This window comes from Phaenicophaeus curvirostris, chromosome 7, assembly GCF_032191515.1.
Source record: "Phaenicophaeus curvirostris isolate KB17595 chromosome 7, BPBGC_Pcur_1.0, whole genome shotgun sequence".
NCBI lineage: Eukaryota > Metazoa > Chordata > Aves > Cuculiformes > Cuculidae > Phaenicophaeus > Phaenicophaeus curvirostris.
The window spans coordinates 1,756,571-1,772,378 of NC_091398.1; the positions used below are offsets into that span (position 1 = coordinate 1,756,571).

A 15,808-nucleotide genomic window follows, 5' to 3' on the forward strand; every position below is an offset into this window, starting at 1 on the left:
TCGGATCTTGCTGGGCTCATTTAATTAGTATACTAAGGCTTGCTGTTAAGGTCAGGCACAAACAGGTTTATCAGCTAGGCCTGAAATTTGATCAACTGTTCAAAGTTAATTAAAATCCGCCTGACTCCTACGTTCAGCTGTTGCAGGAGGGCTGGGTCCTCAACTGCTCTCAGTCAGCTTCACTCCAGGGGCTTTATCCAGCTCCAGGTCTGGCCCACGTAAATGGTTTGTCTGGAAAATTCCTGCTAAGGACAAAAGAAGAGGTGAGGAGAGAAAACAAAACCAAAAAGGCCAGAAGGTCTTAGCTGCGCTGAGTGATTCAGGTAGAACAGCAACCCTCTCATTTTCATTTTTGGGTGGCTTCAGGCAGGATTGGGAAAGATGTGCTGGTTTGGGTTTGCTTTGGGGTTTCTTTGACTCACTCGGAGGCCGTGCACTTCTGGAGGGCTTCCACATTTCTCATCCCTCTCACCCCACGCCGTATTGCCATACCACCTCACCCATGGGGGATTTTGTTGGTGGGAGTGACTTTCCCAGAGCTGCCCAGGAGCGGAATCCCAGCCCTTGCGAGGTTGGATTTAGCAGCTTTGAGTGTGGGTGGCAGGGGCAGGGTGGCTGCTGCTGCTCCCGGGCTGCATTGCCACCTGCTGGGAGCGCACAGCCCCATCCTGGGGCCACCCCAGGGCTGTCCTGCAGGGAGATCTCCTGGCTCAAGTACTGAAAGGGGCTCCAGGAAAGCTGGGGAGGGGCTCTGGATCAGGGAGGGCAGGGACAGGATGAGGGAAACAGTTTTGAGCTGCAAGAGGGGAGATTGAGATGAGATCTTGGGGAGAAATGTTTTGCTGTGAGGGTGAGGAGGCCCTGGCCCAGGTTGCCCAGAGCAGGGGTGGCTGCCCCATCCCTGGAGGGGTTCAAGGCCAGGCTGGATGGGGCTTGGAGCCCCTGATCCAGTGGGAGGTGTCCCTGCCCATGGCAGGGGGATAGAATTAGATGATCTTTGAGGTTCCTTCCAGCCCAAGCCATTCCATGATTCTGTGATTAACAGAAATGGGAACACTAGTAAACCAGCCTGTTTAGGACCCCAAGCCTGCCCTGGTCTTACAGCCTCCAGCACGGGACAGTCCCAGGCTCCTCAAGGGCACCTCTTTCTCCTCCCACCCAGCAGGAGGGTGCGTTTTGGGAGGCTTCCATCCCCCTCCTGGGGCCGGTGCCACACACGGATGTTTTGGTGCAGTTCAGACCAATGTGCAGGACCGTGGGCTCCCCTGGAAGCTGCGGCCTTGGCCTGGGACAGTGCTGCAAAGGGAGGCCCCGGAGGAAAAGCAGCACCTGTGCTGGCCTCGATGGACTGAGCCTGGGGAAAACCTGGCACTGCTCTTTATCCTCAAGGTGTGTGAGGCCAGCGAGCTTCCAGGAGCCACCGGAGTGGCTACTGTGGCGCTTTTGATCTCTCCAGGCGTGGTTCCTGGTCCCAAAGAGGGGGTAAAAATAACCCAAAGCTCGCTCATTTTGGCATTTTATTAGTTGCCGCTCAGCAGTCGTACACCAGGCCTGACAGTCCCCTGAGCGGCGCACGCGCCCTGGGACACAGTGCTGCTGTGAAGCGACGCCATCACCCCAGCTAAGGCAGGAGGGAACTCGGAACAGGCCTCGTGTGTTACAGAATCCAGCTCTCGGGCTCTGATGAGCCAAACCCTGCTCTCTCAGCTCTGCTTCCTCCTTCCTAGTGTTGTTTGAGCCCTGTGGATGATGGGCAAAAAACTCTACCGAGCCTGCGCAAGCTTGAGGTTTCTGACAAGGATGCCCAGCCCGAGGCAGCTGAGCCTCTCCTCATTTCAGGCTCTCTTTTGGTGAACTTCCAGAAACAAGAGGTGGCAGCAGGAGGTGGCCTTGAGGAAACAAGCAACCTTTTGGGAGCAGTTTCTACTTTTTGCTGGAGCAGCCTGTCCACAAGGTTCTTGTGGCTCTGCTTCCGCTGCTGTCGGAGGCGCGGCTGCTGTGTGTTCCGTCGCTGCTGCAGGAGGTTGCTCACACAGAACAGCAGGAACTTCAGTGCTGAGAAAGGGCTTTACAGGGCCTGGGGCCCAAACTCTTGTAAAATGCGGCATCAGCGAAGGATGGAAAAGCAGATTTTACTCCTCTCAATTATCTGCTCCGCTTGACAGGTCAGAGCTCTCTAGCCTAGGGCAGATTTCCCAGTTAGGAGATGTGCGGTTGCATATCGAACTCCAAGCAGCTTGTAAAACAAAGCCTGAAAGCATCATCAATGCAGGTAACGGGTTGAACGCTGACAGAACTCAGGGGAATACACTTCTCTTGCCATGCTGCTGCGCCCAGCACCGCCCAATAGTCATACACCATTTTAAATAACAACTGCAAAACAAACTATAACAAACAAACCAAAGAGACCACGCCAGCAAGCGCGCTCGGCTCGCTTGTAGATGACCAATAGAGCTTTGCAAGCTTTAGGGTAAGCCAGCAAATAAGCACAAAAGCCAGCAGATTATTTATCGCTGGAAAAAAACACATAAAGCTGCATCTTTTAAAGCAGGCAGGTGTAAATCCAGGACAAGGCTTTGGCAGGTCAGTCCAGCTGTGCCACTTGCAAGCTGATGTTAAAACATCTGTTAAGCAGTCCCTCCCCCTGGCTTCACGTGGGGCAGCCCAACTGCTGAACCGCCTGCTCCCTGTGTGCTCAGATAAAAAACACCTAAAAGCGGCGTGTGGGGCAGTAGTTTCAGTTTTGCACCTTGTGTTTTCCAAAGGCAACGAAATTCCTGCAACTCTTTGTCAGCACACGCACACAAAAAGGTATTACATGGCCAAAGTGGCGCTCAACAGAAAACTTTCTCCCAGGAAACAAGGTACGGAAGCAGCCAAGCTCTACAGCAAGGGAAATGCTGTGCATGTTCTCCTGGCTCCCAGCAGCCCCGCGCTTGTAGGAGGCACCAACACAACCCACACCCTGCCTTTGACACCAAAACAACGCAAGGAGATGACCAGTAAGGTTAGAGGACTGAGCCTGCCCTCAGGAGGATGGATTCATGTCCAGTTAGGTGAACGATGATGAGCTGGGAAGAAGGAGAAAGCAGCTTCCAGCTGCTTTTCCAAGGGCGGAAGGAATCGGGCCAGGGAACTGCCAATCTCGGGTTTAGAGTTCAAATGCGGGGAACCTGGCGCTGGTCGGCACCAGCAGGTCAGCGAGAAAGTAAATCGTTCCAGCCATTCCTGAGGACAAGAGAAAACAAATGAGGCGATTCAAAGAGGTTCCCTATGGGCACCCGTGTTGTCAGTTATCCTGGGGGAAAGGGGTCGCGAAGGCAGAAGTAAGGACACCGTTTGCAGAAGGACCAAAGTGATTTCCAAGGTGTGAATTTCCCCAAGTGATTTAGTTACCGCCGTGCGGAAAGCATTTTGAAGTGAATCAAACGTTGAACAGCACCTGGGAAAACACGATCGGTCTCGCCGAATCCATCCCACTCCCTTGTGCTTTCCCTGTCTGCACATTTAACCATCTGAATACCCTTGCAGAACTCCAGGCCCTGTGATGCTGCTGCCCCAGGTTCTCACTGGTGTAACCTGGCCTGCAGCAGGGCTGGAGAGATGGACGCTGGCTGAGGAACTGGCTCTCCTTCAGCAACACCTGCTGATGGCAGAGTCTGGGGGGAGCCAGGAAGGGCCATAGGAGCCAAAGCCTACAAAAGCAGTCCTGTTTGTTCCTCAGTCCTTAAAAAAGCACATATAAGACAGTCCGAGAAGCCAGGCTGCAGACCAGGCTCAGGCAGGCTTTGTCCTGTCCCCCACAAAGAACTCCCCTTAAGCCCTGGGGGCAGAACCTATGCCGGAGGCCAAGAGGAGAAGATGCTCCCCCTAAGGCATTAGAAGCAGACTGCTTCTGGGAAAGGGTAGAAATAGGGAATACAATTTCCTTCCCATCCTCTACACTGAGTTTTGCAAGGACTGCAGTGGAGCGTGTATTTGGTTTTCCTCGGAGCTGCACTGGCTCCGATCCAGGATCCACAGAGAAAGTTACCTTCAAAGAGAGAGAACGGCGTGTCTGGGGTCCGGCACCCGTGCTGGCCATAGCTTAAACACCACTCTGCAAACTGAGAGAAGAGGAGCAAAAAAGCGTTCAAATCTTATTAAAGACAGATCTTAAAAGCAATGCTGCCCCCCTCTTCATGTTATCCCCTGCTGAGCAAGGCTGCTGTGGGACCTTCCTTCCTACAGGCCGTCAGACAGTGCCTGCGCTGCCGTGGGACTCTTCTGGAGCAGCTGCTCAGACCTGGCTGCAACACCACCACACCAGAAACCGTGCTGCAAAGGCAGCAGTGAGCAATCCCCTGCCCCCTCCTCACAGAGCTCTTACCTTGCAGGCCCTGTACAGGTATTTCATGTTCTGCGTGAGGTTGTAGAGTGCTAGGAAGCCGTAAGCGTTGCCGGCTGTCCCGTGGCACAGCCCGTAGCCTTTCTTCAGTAACCCGTGCTGCCAGATCACTTCCGCGCACTGCAGGGCATCGTGTAGGTACTGCTCCTCCCCAAAGACCTATAGAGACAAGAAACGTTGCCCCTCGCTGAGATGATTTCCTCCTCACAAGGAGTGAGTGGGGACGCTCAAGTTGATTAGTTTCTCTCCTACTGAAGCCTTAATGCTGTGACGTTGCCGTCTGATTTAAAGGAGGAGGGTTTAGATATGGTGAACGGGGCTCTATGAGGAATGCGATAAGCTGCCACCTCCTGCAGGAGGACATCCTCACAGCTGATGGGTATTATCAAAAATAAGCATTTAAAAGATTAATTTCTGTATTGGTCAGCGATCCCTGTGGGGGGGGATTCCACTGTAACGATTCAACCTACTCACGGGTGGATGAGATGCTAAGGGGCATGGTTTAGTGTTTGATAGGAATGGTTGGACTCGATAATCCGGTGGGTCTCTTCCAACCTGGTTATTCTACGATTTTATGATTCTACTCTCAACAGAGCCTTTCCCACAATGCAGTTGCACATTTAGGGGTCCCCAAAGGGTCTCTGCAAGGTTTCTGGTACCTTGTAGGCCTGGAGAAGCATGTAGATAACTCCTGGTGCCCCGTGGCACCAGTGGACGAGGAGGTCTCTGGCGTCACCCACGCACGGAGGGTAATTGCCTGATGGGAACTTGAGCTGGCAGACGTAGTCCACGCTGGGTTTGACGGCGTTGTGGAGCTTGACTTGGCTCACTCCAAGGCCAGGCTAAGAGAGGAAGCGTTAAATCAGGTGCAATTACCATTCTGTCTCTTCCCTACGAGGCCCAGGATCTGCCCGAAAGGCGGGAACAAAGCCATCTATAGCCACGTTCTCCCTTACTCCTTGTACATGAAGTAATTCCTTTGGTCCCGATTTCTCATCACAAATATTCACTTGACCCCAGGCTGATCTGCCCTCCAGCAGGGACTTTTTTCCAGTCACACTCTTGCATCCCCAGAAAGAGAGACTGTCCAGTCCCACCCCTGCCCTGGGCAGGGAGACCTCCCACTGGATCAGGGGCTCCAAGCCCCATCCAACCCGGCCTTGAACCCCTCCAGGGATGGGGCAGCCACCACTGCCCTGGGCAGCCTGGGCCAGGGCCTCCCCTCCCTCACAGCAAAACATTTCTTCCTGAAATCTCATCTTAATCTCCCCTCTTTCAGCTGAAAACTCTTCCCCTTGTCCTCTCTGTGCACTCCCTGATCAAGAGCTTTCCTGTAGGCACCTCTTTATCGAACTCCAGGAAAATTCAGTCACACAGGCTTGGAGAAAACCCTCAGAAGTGGGGATGCAGGATCAAATGCAGGAGCAAGTCCATCAGACAAGGGATGTTGCCCAGCCTGGCATCACCAAACGCCCATTCGAACATTCCTCCTTGTTTAAAGCAGCATGACAGAGCTCCCCTGCAGCGCCTCGTACCTGCATGAGGTAGTAGTAAATCCCCGCCAGCCCGTGGGCTGCCCCCACGTAGTACTCCTGGTACCACTCGTACATCAGGGGGCTCTTTCCTGTAAAGTTCCTCCTCTTGGCCAAGCTCTCTCCTGAGGCCACGACGGCTTCGCAGACCTGTGGGTGGGAAGAGATGCAGGAGAGGGAAATGCTGCTGTTTTGGACAAGGCACAGTGCATATCCTGACACAGAACAAGAGCTGTTTTCCTGCCCAAGCAGAGGGAAGAGCACAGGTGAGGGAGTGAAATATCTGCCATTCCAGTCCTGCCTACAGATTTATATGGATGGCAGGGACTTGTGGAGCTTTGTCCCTCTGGAAGAAGAGCAGCAGGGATACCATGATGTGGTTTCTCCCTTGTTCTCTATGTCCAGCGTTGATTTTTACCTGCCCAAAGACGAGCCGCGTGGGAAGCGACAGCTAATGAATCAGCAGAAGGCAGAGTACCTGCTGAATGTGACTCTGAGGGATCTTTTCCTCTCCGAAGTGCTTGTTCACAAACACCAGCGCGTAGAGGTAGCCCATGCGCCCATACAGCAGCTCGTCTGGCACTCGCGGGTCCAGCTTGTGTAGATGGAGCAAGCTGCAAAGAAAAAGTCACATGGAGGATGTTAGAGGACACTCAGAGCAGCGTAAATAGTGTTTCATTTGGCTGCTCAAGGAATGCCTGAAAGTCAAACTACTGCTGTGGAAAAAATCTCATCCCTTACGCTTGGAAGTCACAGAATGGTTTGGGTTGGAAGGGACCTCAAAGCCCATCCAGTCCTACTCCTGCCACAGGCAGGGACACCTCCCATGGGATCAGGGGCTCCAAGCCCCATCCAGCCTGGCCTTGCACCCCTCCAGGGATGGGGCCTGATGGAAAAGCCCCTTTCTCTCCTGCAAGTGGCCAGGGCTGCATTGTTATTGGCATCAACTGTGCCTGCAGCAGGGAGAGGGCGCAGAAACCAGCCCGGAGAGCTGTGTGCATGTCGCAGCAGTGTGAAGAGCAGAAAAGGTGCCTTGGCAGCCTCTGCTTTGGCGCAGAACTATGTGTTGCAAAGGGAAGAAGCAGCTAAATGTCCCGAGTACCCTCGGAGCAGAGAGGGGATGCTGGGCTCTGACTCCCACAGCAGGAAACTTCCCCTTGGCGCTGGACTCAAAAGCGAGCAGGGATATTGAAGGAGAAAGGAGGGTGATGTCTCAATGTGGACTGGCCTCATCTCCTCATGTACCACTCCTGATTAGGTTTCTAGCAGATTAAACGCAAGAAACAGAGTTTACACCCGGGACAAGGAGTAAGGAGGGCTCCCTCTCTCAGCTGCGTGGCTGAAAGAAAGGCCCTGCTGCCTCCTCATGCCCCCTGGCCCCAGGTCCGAGGAAGGCAGATGAAAAGCAGAGTTTCCAAGGAGGAAAACAGCATTGCAACAGAGGGACTCTGCCCAGCAGCAGGCTGGCCAGGAGAAATGCTGCCTAGTGGTGTTGTTCAGCTCCAAGATGTCACGGAGATGCCCGATGCAACAGAAGGAATGGATGGGTGGATGAACTGCAACACCCACAGCTGGGATTTGCTGAGGTCTGGATGTGAAATCTTCTTTCCGTGGGGAAATCTGGAGCAGCTGGAGCCACTACTGCTCCTTATGCATTACTGCTTCTACCTCGAGCTGCTCTCCCAGCCAGGATAACCAGGGGAAGAAGCCTCTGGTGGATTTGAAACATGGGGCAGGGCTGCGTGGCACGTGTGCAGCAAGAGGTGCCTGATTGACTGCAGGCAGAAAAGCTTTTCTCAGGGGTGAGGTGGTAAACCAAGGTCCCTGAAGGAAAAGCCACTCCTGCTCACAGCTCAGCCTCAACTGCCAAAGATCAGCAGTTCCTGGACAGAGGGAAAGTGAGGCAGCTCTAGAGCAAGGTGGGAGTTTCATATGCCACCAGCTCTAAAAGCAAACCTTTGACCTTCTGAAGTGGTGGGAGATGGCAGGGAAAAGAGGACGGCTGGAACATGGCTCCGATTCACAGGCTCCTGGAAAATGGGCCGCCCTAAAATACTAGTCTCTCCAGAGCATAAAAGCACGTTTGTCAGTCACGAACTCATTTAGTCAAGAACAAGGAGCTAAGAAAAAGTGAGCGCCTGTCTGTTCCACTGCAGGTAAAACCTGGCTGATGGATTCTCTCCTCGGGTTCTGTAAAGATGAGGCATCTTAGGAGACGGAGAGTGAAATGGAGAGAGGCCCTCCTTCTCCACAGCTGTAACAGAAGTGCTCTTGCACTGCGTAACTTAGCAACTGTTCTGTAACTACACAGCACACCCGAAACTCACTTCAGTGTTTCAATTCAGGGAGCTATTTCCCAAAGACAGACACTGTTTAAAGGCAGCACGGCCAGGCAAGCTGCTCTGGGAATCGGTGGCAGAGTGAGGGAAGTACAACTGCTCCTTCCAGAAAGCCGCATTTTTCTCTTTTCCTCCCTCAGAGATGAATAAAGAAACCGATTTCCAAGGCTCTGCCTTTACTACGCCATTAGATGGCAGTGCAGAATTAATCGCGAGCTTCCATTCTGCCACAGAGCCGCAGGCAGGAAAAGAAGGATATGAGGAAGGGAGAGCTACAGCAAGGAAATTAGGGATTTATCACACCTTGGGTTTATGCAGTGACCCCGGCTGGCCTGTACTGTTTGACTGATCAATTCCCATCCAGTTAGCAAATACATTAATCACTGCGAGATTCACCACTTCGACACCACATTAAGCAAAACCTAAACCACAGCTTATTTCACAGAATCATGGAATCATTTGGTTGGAAAAGACCTTTGAGACCGAGTCCAGCCATACCTGCCCACTGCTAAACCAGATCCCTGAGCACCTCATCTGCCTGGCTTTTAAACCCCTCCAGGGACAGGGACTCCACCACCTCCCTGTGCAGCCTCTGCCAGGGCCTGAGAAACCTTTTTCCATGAAGGCATTTTTCCCAGTATCCAAGCTGAACCTGCCCTGGTGCAGCTTGAGGGCATTTCCTCTCATCCCATCACCTGTCACTTGGGAAAAGAGCCTTGCACCCACCTCGCCACAACCTCCTTTCAGGAGCGGCAAAGAGCAATGAGGTCTCTCCTCAGCCTCCTCTTCTCCAGGCTAAACAGCCCCAGGTCCCTCAGCCACTGCTCATAACCCTTGTTCTCCAGCCCCTTCCCCAGCTCTGTTGCTCTTCTCAAGAGTAAGGACGGGTTTTCTGTTCTCAGACTGACCATATCCACATGGACAGAAGCTATTCTTAGTAACTTCGTGTCCAAACCATCCAGGCACCTTAATTGCCACCCACAGCTTTTTAATTGATATCGTGCATCCCTTGCTGTTTAGAGGCACTCGGTGTCATTCTCAGTGTCTTGGTTTCATGCTGACCACGCGTAAACGGAAACTCTTTATGGGGCAGTTTCTCACCTTCTCAAAACTGATCTCCCTGCAGCAAGAAAAGCTTGTGACTGCATCTCCTTACCGTCCTTCCTTCCTCTGCCATGTGCTGATCTGGCTGTAGGACCGCGTGTCGGTCCTTTTCTTGTCTTAAGTGCCCCACAAAAATACATTTGAAAACAGTTGAGGAAATGCAGGAAATAGAAATAAATGAATCACGACCAGCTGCATTCGGCAGTGGAAAGGGATGCTGTGGATCTTGGGATTAAGTCAAAGTCAACTCACAAATAGCAAGTGGGAGTGAGGGACAAAATTAACCTAATAATCCTGCCACATTTCTCCATTTCAAAGTAAAGTAAAGCTAAACTTCGGGGTTCTGAAAAAAAGGCCAAACCTCACCTTTTGGGGTTTTAAACTTTGCCATATTTTTCTTCTGGGAATCATTTTTAAGAAAGCAACACCAGCTGGACAGGGTGCTTGCTCCCCAGCCTGCAGGCGGCCAGGAAAGCGGGTCTGTCCGTAGGCTCTCTCCTTTCCCAGGGCAGAACCAGGCTGCACTCCTTGCTACGTTATTGGATTCTCTCACACACAAGACTGCAACCAAACGTATTCAGGCTTGGCAGAGAGCACCTGCCACAAGCCCAGACCAGCTCTGTGAGCAAGAACAACATGGGATCAAAGGCACAACCAAGCGTTTTACCGAGTGATGCACTCTTCTGCCTGCTTCTGGTTCTGCAGCTTGTGGTAGACGACAGCGGCCACTGCCAGGGGCCCGGCGTCCCCACACAAGAAGGTGATGGATCGCCTCGTCAGGCAGCTCAGGCTCTTCTTCACGTACTCGTGGGCCGCCTGAAGGTGGGCTGGGTCCCCGTACACGTCATACAGGTGCAAATACAGCAAAGCAATGCCTGCGAAAGGAACAGAAAGGTTGCACCCACCAGAAAAGTTTATTGTTCCTGCTGCATGCCCTGGCTGTTTTAATGAACGGAAAAGCCTGGTCCTCAGCCTCATCTAGGGCACACGGCCTCTGGACAGGTTTCTTGGGCATATCCAGGGGCAGAACCTGAGCTGCAGCACCCATGGCTGCTGTTCCTGCTTTGTGAGCTCTGATGCCGTTCAGGAGCGGACTGCAGGGCAGGACAAACGGTGCTGTCTGACCCAGGAGGGCCTGGAGGGCAGCCAGGCTGCTGGTACACAGGTTACACACAATTTTAGTGGCGAGGAACAACAGATTAGAGCTAGACAAACCCACCTGAATCTGTCACCCGTACCTGGCACTGCTGCTGAAGGAGAGGGTTAAAAACAAAGAACGTCTTTGGGCAAGAGAGTTCTTGTGGCACAACAGTGCTGAGTCATTACCCTCCCTCAATTAATTTTCCCGTGCTACCCTCCCTCAATTAATTTTCCTGTGCCAGGAGGTAAAGGGCTGGGTCATTTGGCATGGATTAAAAAGAAGGGATGTGTCAGCAGCCCTGAGAAGCAGCACCTTTTGTCCTTCCCTCCCACAGGGAAGCACCAGCAAGGTTGTTACAGCTCCCTGGACACCAGTGCCTGCTGCCGAGCAAGTCCCCAGCCCTACACCCAGGACTGGCACATCCTAGAAAAGAAAGGGGCTGCCTGGCTGTTCTTGGCAGCACATCATTGATGAGATCAGCCCTTGTCTGGAACAGAAACTGCTGCCTGGAACGCTGCAAAAGCCTGCAGGGTCCTCCCTGGAGGTTTTTGTTGGGCTGTTCAGCTACAGAAACAACTGTGCTACTGGGAAGTCGCATCAACTGCTGTCCTTTGCCACTGCCTGTCCTATCCTACTCCAGCTCTTGAATCTTTGAGTAGCAGCCCTCAGTAAGTCTGTGTGTGAAAGGCCTGCCAAGTTTAAACTGTCCTTCTCGTCTAGAAGGCATCCTCAAACACACACTGAGTCACAGAACGGCTTGTGTTGGAAGGAACCTTAAAGCTCATCCAGTTCCATCCCTGCCATGAGCAGGGACACCTTCTACAAAAGAAAGCTTACTGGCCCACATCACTTTGAGGAAACCTTGTTTCTCCCCCTACCGCTAACTGTTTCTAAGAAGACTCAGGTCCTGCATTTAAGCCTGAATTAATACAGCCAGATTCTGCAGCTACTGATGTGGTGAGGTGGGAGGGGGGCACTGAAAAATTGCTTTCTGTGGAACGGAGGACAATTTCAAATTTAGATGGTTTTCTCATTTTGCATGGGTAATCTCCAAAGCTTTGTGCTGCAGATACTTCCATTCCACATATATATTAAGGGCAAATCTCCATTTCCTGCTGAAGGCAATAACCTTGTCCTCTCTGCACAGAGCAGCATTAGTATTTCCAGAGAGAGCTCAGATGTGCGGTGCCATCACTTAAGACTGCATGGGAAGCCTTTCTTTAAAGGGGAGCCGTCCTCTCCCAGCTAGCAAATGTCAAGTGACTCTCTTGAAATTTTGAACACCTATCACAGCTTCTGGACTTATAACAAGCCTGAGAGCTGGCTGAGCACAACCTGCACTCTTGACTTGGCTGCTTTAATACACAACTTCTTGCTTTGGAAGTAGCATCTCTTCCCACTGCCACCGCACCACTTTACCTTCCCTCAGTCAGCGCTTTGAAGCAGATGAGGACCACAAAAGCTGTCACAGCAGTCTAGCCAAACTGATTAAAAGACAAAACAGAGGAGAACAGCTGAGTCTGGTCGCTACCCAGGAACGTACCCAATGTTGCCCCCAGGGCCTGATCCCTATGGGGAGCTGAACGAATAACAAGCGGATTCAGATGTGTTTTGATGGCTTTCAGCTGTACACCGGATGAGCTGGATGCAAAGTGTGGTTTCACTGCCTCTGAGCTGACAATACAAGTCCTTCCCTCCCCCTGCTCCAACTCCGTGAGCCAAGAAGCCGTGGCTTCCCTGGCACGCAGGTGGGCTGAGGGAACAGGGGTCTGTCAAGTGTGCTGGAAAAGAAACAGGCCCCCAGGTAAAATGCCAGCATATGCTCTGTGTTACTGGGCATAATGGAGAACACTCAAGTACGTTACATTTCACACAGTGTATGTGCTAAGAGAGCCACATTTCCAATCTTTTATTAGTGGCCACAAGAGTGCAGGTTGCTTTCAGACTGCTGGGCAATGATTTACATGAGAAGATACTCAACAAGGCTTCCCTACACAACCAATTAGAGGGAAAAGCTACTATCTTGGCCCAGTTAATTTTGTCTCTGGAAACCAGCACTGAATTAATTAATAGAGCTAGGATTAGAGGAACAGGGAGGGTGACAAAGACACAGTGTAATATCTGCAAACTTCACACCGCTGGCTGTGACCTGCAGGGAATCTGTCGAGGAGTTTTTCTAATCCTATTAGCCAAGGCGAGAAGGTTGTGTGCCCAACAAGGAATTATCCCTGGGAGGAAAAGAGAAGAAGCCCTCTTCAGAAACTGCCTTCTGAATGAAAATGAGCCAACATCCTACCAGAGCACTCAACCACTGTTTCACAACTGCAGCCATTTTCCAGCATGAAGCTCCAAGGCCGCTCCAAGGAAAGGAACGTGGTCTCTGGGGAAAGAGAGTACTCTCAGAGTACTCCTAACTCAGCAAACTGTCCTCCTGCTTTGTCTCCTGAATTATTCCAGCCAGAGGCAGGCTCTACCTTAAGCCAAACACCACCCTCACAACTCAAGGCCGCTTTACATAGGAATTCTTTTCATCTGGGGATCCTTGGAGCAGGGTCACACAGACTGGGAGGCTGAACCTGTTTCCCCAGGCGAAATCAGCCAGTGCTGAACAAAAATGCATAGAAATACCATGACAGCAGCAGAGTGCTACCAGGCAGCAGCTGAAGAAATCAATCCTCTCCCACGCTGGAATTTAATCCTGGCATCTGAGCATTTCTTATGAGCTCCTCAGTCCCTGTCTGCCTTACTAAAATTTTCAAGGAGGTGTTTCTGGCATCAAGCTGCAATGTTAGTTTAGCACCAACACAACAAACACCATTCTCCCAAGCAAAGCTGTTGGCATCAAGTTCCACCGTATCCAAGCAAAGGCAGCCACACCCGGATTAGAACAGAAACCTGCCAGTTAAGACTGCAGGGTATTGCCAAAAAAAGGCCACGGCAGCAAAAAAAAATGTTGCAGCAAGCGAAGATTAATGGCAGGTCCCCCAGGGTCCTTCCCAGAGCCTGGCACCGCACAGGAGGCGCTGGCAGGAAAGCTGACAAAGCACACGGTAATAGCCAAGGCAGCAGAGAAAGCTGTGTCCTCCCCAGCTCCCGGCAAAGGGAAGAGAAGGCAGGGCACGCTCCCAAGGATTTAAAACCAGGTTGGAAAGGCAGAACAGGAGAAAGACAAGCTCCCAGAAGCTTTGCACAGAAGAGTTAGTGTGAGGAAGGCTTCCGGCCTTCCTTATACTCACATTTGCACTTCTGCTCCTTCCAGCAGGTACTGGAGCAGAACTAGCCCTGGCTAAGTGGAGGGGCACTACCTGGGGAACAGGAATGGAGCAACCTGCCAATCAGACAATGTCAAAAGACAAAATTCAGCCCAAACGGAAAAGATGGACGTTATCTCAGGCCCTGAGTTCACTGCTGCCATGTGCGAGGACTCCTTGCAGGTCAATGACCTATCATGCACACATGCCAGCTTCAAGGAGCAGTGGTTTACTTGTCACCATCCCCACCGTGGCCAGATTTGGAGCCAGTCCCTTCGATGGTGCTTGTGTTTTCTCTCAAGCAGGTGCAGTCTGTCTCTGTTGGGTACATTTGGCAGTATTAACCAGGAGAAGACCCAATCCTGCCCTGCAACACCATGGTTTAACCTCTGTAGCTTGAAACCTGCTCCTAAAACAGGGAATCCTGAGGAAGGTCTTGGTTTTAATGGATTAAAAGTTACACAAGAAGCACCGTTCCTGACATGGATCTCAAAAACCCACACTCTGCCTTGGCCTGACCTAGAAATCTGCTCTGGAGATTCCTGATCCATCTGATCTGATCCCACCAGCCACCCTACCTGCCCAGCCGGTGTAGGCAGTACAGTCCTTTGGGTCAGCAGACTTGAGGCCCCTCTCCATCTGCTGTAGCAGCTCCCGAATTTTGTTATTCAGCCGCTGTGTGAACTCGGGGCTCAGCTGTGGAAAGAAAGAAATCATAAACCCCAAGCATGAGGGAAACATGGCCAGGAGGATGGGGTCTTGGTAAGATGCAGGCCCCTGGAGGGTGGTTTTAACTTGACAGGTCTCTGCTAGAAGGTCTTGGGTACTTCAGGACCAGGTTAGGCTCCTCTTAGATTCATGGCAGGGGCGGGAGCAGGACTGCCCCCAGGATGGTCCCATTCCCGCCTCAGCCACCTCATCCTTGCCCCATCCCTGCCTCATCATTGCCCCGTGAGTCCCATGTCCTGCCCTGTCCATGCCCTGTCCCTTGCCCTATTTCATGCTCTATCCCCGGCCATGGATGCAAGAGGAGCCCAGCCTGATCCTGAGTTGCCTAAGGGATGGGGCAAGGGATGGGGCTTATGGAACAGGGATGGGGCTGCCAGGTCAGGGGGATGGAGTGGGAGATGGGGCAAGGGAAAAGGCAGGAATGTGGGGCAGGGGATGGAGCAGGAATAGGTCTCATGGAGCAGGGATGGGGCTCAGAAAGGGGCAAGGGATGGGGCTGCCAGGTCAGAGGATGGAGTGGGAAATGGGGCAAGGGAGAGGCAAGTATGTGGGGCAGGGAATGGAGCAGGGATGGGGCTCTTGGAGCAGGGATGGGGCTCAGAAAGGGGCTGCCAGACCACAGGATGGAGCAGGGGAAGAGGCAAAGATGGGGCTGCTAGGGATGGGGCTGCCAGGGGAGGGGAAGGAGCAGGACATGGGACTTATGGAGCAGGGATGGGGCTCGGAAAGGGGCAAGGGATGGGGCTGCCAGGTCAGGGGATGGAGTGGGAGATGGGGCAAGGGAAGAGGCAAGGACGTGGAGCAGGGGATGGAGCAGGAATTGGTCTTATGGAGCAGGGATGGAGCTTAGGAAGTAGGGATGGGGCTCAGAGAGGGTCAAGGGACAAGGCAGGGATAGGGCTGCCAGGGCAGGGGATGTGAAGGTCCCGATCCCGCCCCATCCCCGCCCTGCTGACCCTCCCGGCAGCATCGAAGTAGCCGGTAGCCAAGGACTTGTCATAGTCGGCGTAGGGGTTGGGCAGAGCCCGCTGCGCCATCGCGGAGCCGCGGCCGAGCCCTGGATCCCGCTCCGCCCCGGAAAGGGAGGGGAGAGGCGGGTCAGCTCCGCCCCGAGCCCCGGGGAGCCGTGGGCGGGAAAGGGACGTTAAAGCGGGAAAGCTGGAGTTGAGGGAGGAAAGAGAACTTAAAGCTGGAGTAGAGGGGTTTAGGGAACTCTTTGGGGGTGAAAGACCCCTTAAAGCTAAACCTGAGGGGTTTCGGGAGATCTGTGAGGGTGAAAGACCCCTTAAAGCTAAACAGGAGGGGTTTTTGGAGCTCTGTGAGGG

The 15,808-nt window shown here is 52.7% G+C and overlaps 1 protein-coding gene across 2 annotated transcripts in view; it reads right to left on the reverse strand.

The window, feature by feature from the left end:
* Window positions 1-15,547, reverse strand: part of LANCL1 (LanC like glutathione S-transferase 1) — a 94,007-nt gene extending 78,460 nt beyond the window's left edge. The window contains exons 1-9 of one of the 2 annotated variants that reach the window (XM_069860618.1): window positions 15,440-15,547; window positions 14,333-14,450; window positions 10,030-10,237; window positions 6,398-6,533; window positions 5,923-6,069; window positions 5,047-5,229; window positions 4,370-4,546; window positions 4,034-4,106; window positions 3,130-3,228 (exon numbers count right to left, since the gene is read on the reverse strand). In XM_069860618.1, coding sequence (XP_069716719.1) covers window positions 3,152-3,228; window positions 4,034-4,106; window positions 4,370-4,546; window positions 5,047-5,229; window positions 5,923-6,069; window positions 6,398-6,533; window positions 10,030-10,237; window positions 14,333-14,450; window positions 15,440-15,520 — 1,200 coding nt within the window. In that variant the 5' untranslated portion in view covers window positions 15,521-15,547 and the 3' untranslated portion in view covers window positions 3,130-3,151. Of the gene's footprint in view, window positions 1-1,506; window positions 3,229-4,033; window positions 4,107-4,369; window positions 4,547-5,046; window positions 5,230-5,922; window positions 6,070-6,397; window positions 6,534-10,029; window positions 10,238-14,332; window positions 14,451-15,439 lie in introns of those variants that run through there. The other variant, XM_069860617.1, reaches the window with a different exon arrangement.
* Between the last annotated feature and the right edge of the window lie 261 nt (window positions 15,548-15,808).